This window comes from Mustelus asterias, chromosome 24 (assembly GCF_964213995.1).
Source record: "Mustelus asterias chromosome 24, sMusAst1.hap1.1, whole genome shotgun sequence".
Classification (NCBI taxonomy): Eukaryota; Metazoa; Chordata; class Chondrichthyes; order Carcharhiniformes; family Triakidae; genus Mustelus; species Mustelus asterias.
Window position 1 is genome coordinate 48,260,995 of NC_135824.1, and position 7,132 is coordinate 48,268,126.

The 7,132-nt window shown below is 46.0% G+C and overlaps 1 protein-coding gene across 2 annotated transcripts in view; it reads right to left on the reverse strand.

Annotated features, from left to right (window-relative positions):
• The window catches only part of LOC144511368 (ryanodine receptor 1-like), a 495,584-nt gene that overhangs the window by 242,809 nt on the left and 245,643 nt on the right, over positions 1–7,132 (reverse strand). For both annotated transcript variants that reach the window (XM_078241663.1, XM_078241662.1), the window contains exon 42: positions 2,841–2,935. In XM_078241663.1, the coding sequence (XP_078097789.1) occupies positions 2,841–2,935 (95 nt within the window). The remainder of the gene's footprint in view (positions 1–2,840; positions 2,936–7,132) is intronic.

A 7,132-nucleotide genomic window follows, 5' to 3' on the forward strand; every position in this document is an offset into this window, starting at 1 on the left:
AGATGGCCTACTCCTGCTCCTATTTCTTATGTTATGTTCTTAAATACTTAGCACCATTTGTGGAGAGAGAAATAAAGCTAATGTTTCGAGTCAAATATGACTCTTCTTCAGAGTTAGAGAATAAGGGTACGGTCTTACCTACCGTTCGCGCCACGTTTCCGGAGCAACGAAGTCAGAGAATTTTGCGGCCAGCCAAATTGCCGTTCACCACAGCGGGATGGGAAAATCCCGCCGGCGTGAACGGTGGTAAGACTCCGGCCGAAGAGTCATATTCGGCTCGAAGCGTTAACTCTGTTTCGCCTTCCACCAATGGTGCCAGACCTGCTGCGTATTTCCAGCAGCTTACATCCAAGTACACTGCTCAGAGAGGCACTAATCTCTTTCCTTCAGGTATACCTTTCCTTAGATGGGGCACATTTCATTCTTTGTCTATACTTTAACTCCCAAAAATCAGTTCCTGCCTGATCCTCAATTCGTTTTGTTTTTAACTTCAATGCAAGGATAGTTTTACAGCTTCACACTCCTAACAGGGACGCCACAGCAATCAAGTCATTTTGGAAATTTGATGCACAAGTTGAGACTTTTTCTGATCATTCCAAACATTGCGGAGTTGAAAGTCAAACCTACAAATTCCCTGCAGTATGAATATTGTCTCGAGCTGCTTTACTTCACAGGGAAAATGTGAGTGCTTGATCCATTTTGCTCAATGTAACATGCCAAGTAAAAGGTCAGGCATTTCAAAAGAAACAGTTTTATTGGAAGAAAACCAAATTAAAGGAATTCGAAACAAGTGGCCTTCCCACTAATCTTCAAAATGTTCCCTGGAAATCTGATGTCAATGTCCTGGCGACATTTATGTAAACATTTGGGGAAGGGCCATCGCCTTTGATATTTTCCCAGTGGAATGTGATACTATCATGTTCTCAATTCCATAATATGTTGCGGATAATGAAATTTGCAGAAACATAGGGGGGCAATTCTCCCAAAAGTGCTGAATTGGTGGGAAGACTGTTCTAGGTCATGTCTGTTTTGTCAGTTCAGCTTCTCACCTGAATCTCCGCACTCTGTGCATTGCAGAGGTCCCAGTCGTGAATCTCATTAAAAACCTGCGCGGGTTTTTTAAAAAACCCGCCTATTCGCGCCGGAGTCTGACAGTTCTGGAACTCTGCGCATGCGCGGTGGCCCCAATCTGACAGTCTCTCCGTTTGCTGGCCAGCCCGATCGCTGGCCAGCCTGGGATCCCCAAAGTGCTGGCCCTCCAGCCCCCAGCCCGATCGCAGCCCCCACAACAATTCCCGGGACAGCCCTGACTCCCCACCGTCCCAGAGCGCCCCCATGTCCAGCCAACTACCCCCAGCAGTGGCGATCCTCCCATCCCCCTCACCCACAGCCCCCCCTCCCCCGGGAGGGAGGAAGGCCCCCCCCAGGGTCAGATCCCCCTGCCCCGGGAGGCAGCCCCCCTCACCCCCCCACGCCCCCGGCAGACCAGCCCACACCCCCCCCCAATCGCTGGCCTCCCTCCATCCCAGACCGATCCTGTCTGCAGAGTGGCAACGGGAGCCCCAACCCCCACCGATCGCCCCTATGCCCCACTCACAATAGGCCTTGCCCCCATGGCACTGCCCCCTGGGCATGGGCACTTTGACCCTTGGGCAGTGCCCCTGGGGCACAGGCTGGCACTACCAGGGTGCCCATGCCCAGTGGGCATCACCCCCATGCCTCCCGACCCCCGGGGGGGGGGGCCCAGATTGCCCCCACTTCATTCCAGCGGGGTCTCCCGTTAGTTCCCCAAATGTGGGGAGCTAGTCTAAACCCCGCTGGAATGAAGTACTCCTGGTGGGATGGGAGATTCAATTGGGACTGGCAAGTTCCCGATAATGACATTTAAAATATATTGAAAATACATTAAAAAAAAGATTCAAATGACTTACCTGCCTTCCCGCCAGTTTCCAGCATGGTCTGGTCTCCGACTGTTCTCCGGCTCTGGGAGATGCGCATGCGTCCCCGGTGCATGTGCAAATCCCGGAACAAGGCCGGCAACGCGCATCTCCCACCCTGACCCGTCAGAAAAGTTGTGGGTTGGGCTGGGAGAATCACCCCCATGGTTTTTCCCAACATTTCTTCCAACCCATTAAATACTCAAACCAAAATGGAATAAAATAGTATACGTAATAGATAGTTTTCCAAACCCACACGCAACACAACAGTGCACTTTCTCTCAATACTGGAAGCGATCTTACAAAAAACAAGCGAGCTCTCAGGCGCGATCTTATGCCACTTAATGCAAAAAAATGAGGCAAAGTATGATTCACAGCAGTAGGGGGAGTGGACAGAGTCTATTCTCACTGGAAAGCCAGCTGCTGACTGCCAGAGGGCACCATTACACCTGCGTTGATCTCTCAGTGTTCTGAGTACAAGTGTCACTCCCCCACCTCTCTGGATATACCCCCCCACCCCCAATTGCCAGCCTCCCCCACGCCAATCGCCGCCCCAGTCAACTGGCAGGACGAACCAGTAAGATGGCCCCCACTGTCTTTTTGTAAATTCTTTCATGCGGCGTGGGCGTCTCGGCCAGCATTGTTGTGGTTCATTGCCCCTCGAGAAGGTGGTGGTGAGCTGCCTTCTAGAACCTTGTCAGACAGTGTGGCGTAGGTACACCCACAGTGTTGTTAGGAATGGAGCTGCAGGATTTTGACCCAGTGACAGTGAAGGAACGGCTGATATACTTCCAAGTCAGGATGGTGTGCGCACAGGCTGGTGTGTGTCCGAAGCTAAAGTCCAGTGTAGGTTTAGTAACTAATGCTGGCCTCAAATACATAGAAACCTAACAACTTTATTACCTTTTCAAGGTCAGGTTCTCGCAGAGCCAAGGCAAGTTCATTGTTGTCGATGCATGAAGCTGCTGCAACATCTAGTGGAGTGGACCCCCGCATACCTGAGGAGAATAAATAACGGAAGGGAATGAGCAATCTCATTAATACAAGAGCAACGCCTCTAGGTACAGGTAACGGCATCAACTTTAAAGGACTGCAATAGGATTTTTGAAGCAGTGATTCTTGCTGTTACTGCAAACATTTCGTAATCTCTTTTCTTGCATTATCGAAACTAATTCATAAGATGCAGAAGTGTTCAAAATGGTGTACCATGGAGATATTAGTGAATTTGCAGCTAGGTTGCAGATCCAATGTGAAATACTTTCAGTAATAGATAATTTTGTAACACTTATTAGAAATGATCAATCAAACAAAGCCTCAGCTACGAGGGAGGTGATAGCCTAGTGGTATTATCGTGAGACTATTTATCCAGAAACTCGGCTAATGTTCTGGGGGACCAGGATTCGAATCCTGCCACGGCAGCTGGTGGAATTTGAATTCAGTAAAAAAAAAATCTGGAATTAAGAATTTACTGATGACCATGAAACCACTGACGGAAAAACCCATCTGGTTCACTAATGCCCTTTAGGGCAGGAAATCTGCCGCCCTTACCCGGTCTGGCCTACATGTGACTGCAGAGCCACAGCCATGTGGTTGAGTCTCAGCTGTCCTCTGAAATGGCCTAGCCAGCCACTCAGTTCAAGGGCAATCATGGCCAGCCAGCGACGCCCATGTCCCACAAATGAATTAAAAGAATGAGCAATTGCACAAGACTATTCGAGGATTGGAAATTTGCACTAAACATTTGAATGTTAAATAAGTCAAAATGAACAATTCAGAGTGAAATAACTCTACGCCTCTATGAAAACAGTGCAATAGATTCATCTTTGGCATTCAGAGAATGAAGCAATAAACAGAACCTTAATAGTTCTGTAGCTTTTATAATGCCAATCATCTTCACAGCTACACAAAAATAGGATGAATCATGACATGCTCATCTTCTGCTTTTTTTTTGCAATTTAGAGGGTGCTGTGTTAACGTTTAAAGCAAATGTGTTAAAGCACTGAATAAAATGATGCTGCTAAGATACCCCGTTGGAGCACTGGATAATGCTCCTTTAGCTATGGAAGATTACTTTGATTTTTATAAACAGTCATCGACACTGAGGCAGTCTTTCGGGATTGAGGATGATTTGCTTCTGCACTGGTTAGATGAGTTCCGAGATGACTCATAAGTTCAATGCACAATCTGCCAGTTCTCCCACATATGGGGCAAGTGGTTATTGAAGGTCGGGTAGGTGAGCTGTTCGGAGATTTGTGTATCCCGACTTCCCCTGTGTGTGTTCTCGATGAAATAATTTGATGTGTTCAGTCCTCAAAAGCACTGGAAATATACCACCAGCGACGCCTCAAGATCCTCCAAGATTTGGCAGCAAGAAAAGGCAGTCCAACAGCAGTGTCCTCTCCCAAGCCGGCAGCGAGACACTAATCACTCATAACCAGCTCTGCTGGGCTGGACATATCGTTTGCACGCCTGACATCAGACTCCATTCAGAACTCGGTTGTGGTAAGAGACTCCCAGAAAGACAACTGAAGTGATTTAGGGATGGCCTCAAAGCATCAGTGGAGAGGTCAAACATTCTCCGCCAACTCACGCCAACTGACTGACCAAAATGGAGAAGGGTTCATTTACGTGGCATGGTGGTTAGCACTGCTGCCTCACAGCGCCACGGACCTGAGTTCAATTCCGTCAGCGGGTGACTGTCTGTGTGGAGCGTGCATGTTCTCCCCGTGTCTGCGTGGGTTTCCTCCGGGTGCTCCGGTTTCCTCCCACACTCCAAAGGTGTGCGGTTTAGGGGGATTGGCCACGCTAAATTGACCCTAGCATTGGGGGGTTACGGGACTAGGGCTTAGGTGGGATTGTGGTCGGTGCAGACTCAATGGGCAAAATGGCCTCCTTCTGCACTGTAGGGATTCTATGAAATCAGAGAAATCAGCCAAAAAAATCTTGGTCACTGGCAATGTTTCCAGAGCCCAGTGCACGAGCAGAGTTAGCGAATACAATAATTGTTTTGTTAAAGAATATTGAAACACAATTTGTTTTTCTTTTAAAATATGAAAGTAAAATGGATGTTACTGTAAAAAGAAGCGTCAATAGGTGGCTCATTTTGACTTATTTAACATTCAAATATTCGACACAATTTTCTCAATATTGTAATATTAATGGCTTTGTTCAATAGATCATTTATAATAAACGTTACAAAATTATCCATTACTGGGAGTATTCCACATTGGATCTGCAACCTTGCTGCAATTTCATTAACATATCCGTGGCACAGCAACTTGAATGTTTCTGCTTAAGTTTATTTATTAGTGTCACAAGTAGGCTTACATAAACACTGTAATGAAGCTACTGTGAAAATCCCCTAGTTGCCACACTCCGGTGTCTGTTCGGGTATACCGAGGGAGAATTTAGCATGGCCAATGCACCCTAACCAGCAAGTCTTTCGGATTGTGGAAGGAAACTGGAGCACCCGGAGGAAACCCATGCAGACACGGGGAGAATGTGCAGACTCTGCAGACAAGCCAGGAATTGAACCCAAGTCCCTGGCGCTGTGAGGCAGCAGTGCTAACCCCTGTGCCACCGTGTTGCCGCTTTTTATGTATCGGTTTTGATAACGCAAAAACAGTGGCCATGAAAAGTCTACAGTAACAACAAGAATTTGTAAAGCTGCAGTCACACTAAAATCAGTAGCTAGTTTATTGATTTGCAGTTAAATGTGACTGATTTTTTTTTAACCTGTCTTCAAGTATCACCCTCCCAACCAAAAGGGAAACCTGAAAATGCAACACACTCAGTTGATGAGTATGGAAAGAGGAAGTAGCTTCTCAAAGTTTATTCAGTTTACAAAGAGCCTACAAAGGTCCAACAGACCCGCCTGTGCTATTTAAACCCAGCTGAACATTGCATTGGAATTATCCTCCACGGTGTCAAGACCAAACTGCATAAAATGAGGTGATCTCATTCTCAAGATTTTTTTAAAAATTGGAACTTCTGTCACTTTTTTGCATTGTTGCAAAGTTCTTTACATCAATTCAGAAAATGGTGGCTCACTGGTTAGCACTGCTGTCTCACAGTGCTAGGGATCCCTGGGTCACTGTCTGTGCGGAGTCCGCATGTTCTCCCCGTGTCTGCGTGGGTTTCCTCCGGGTGCTCGGTTTCCTCCCACAGTCTGAAAGACGTGCTGGTTAGGGTGCGTTGGCCGTGCTAAATTCTCCCTCAGTGTTCCCGAACAGGCGCCTGAGTGTGACGACTAGGTGATTTTCACAGTAACTTCATTGCAGTGTTAATGTAAGCCTACTTGTGACACTAATAAATAAACTTTAAAGAAGTGCAAACATGAACAGCTAAAATGAATAGCTATTGTTTTTAACGTTATATACTGAGGATTTCAATTCTTTTGCCTTGTTTAACCAGGCCTCATTGTGTGTCGTACGCTGTTTTAATAAGGCAGCTTTTGTAACGTTTTTATTAGGTAACCCCTGCTGTCAAAAGCACCCAAAAGCACCCATATTAAAGATGAAAAATGATTCAGTTGTAGCTGCAATACATTTTGCAAACATGTAAAATTCAATTAACACTTCACATACTGAAGTCCACCAGGGTAGCATTTTCTGAAGCCAAATTACAGTATTTTTCCACTGACAAAGACTGGAAGGGAGGACAATGTAGCCAGTCACATGGAATTAATCTATTTCAGACTCTCAGCTCTTAATCACATTAATTAGCACTTCCGACAGATGGTTAATTCAAAGGTTTCAGCTGAGAGCTTTTAGAATTAAAGAGCAACCTTCAATGCATGGCGGGAACCAATTAAAAGCTTTTAGGCAAAGTAGCATCATCAGCTAGACCATTACTGATACAATGTTACCCTGGCAACAGCCACTTTACTGCAAGAACTAACAGGCACCAGCTCAAAAAGCTTTAAGTATTTAAATACAGCGCAGAATGCCAAAATCCTGCACCCTTGACAGACGGTAGCATTTTAGAAGCTTTCATCCAAACGCTTTCACTTGAAAGAACTTGTGTTAGTCATCCATCACCAACCCCTTTATCTAAAACCTTTTGAACGCTTTTCTTAAAAAGGTTTTAGGGGAGCTTGCCAGAATCTAAAAGCTTTTCAATTAGTCATCAGTCATGAACTCTCAGAGATAAGATGTTTAAACCTTCCTCTCACGATATGTTGATGTGTTTCCAAA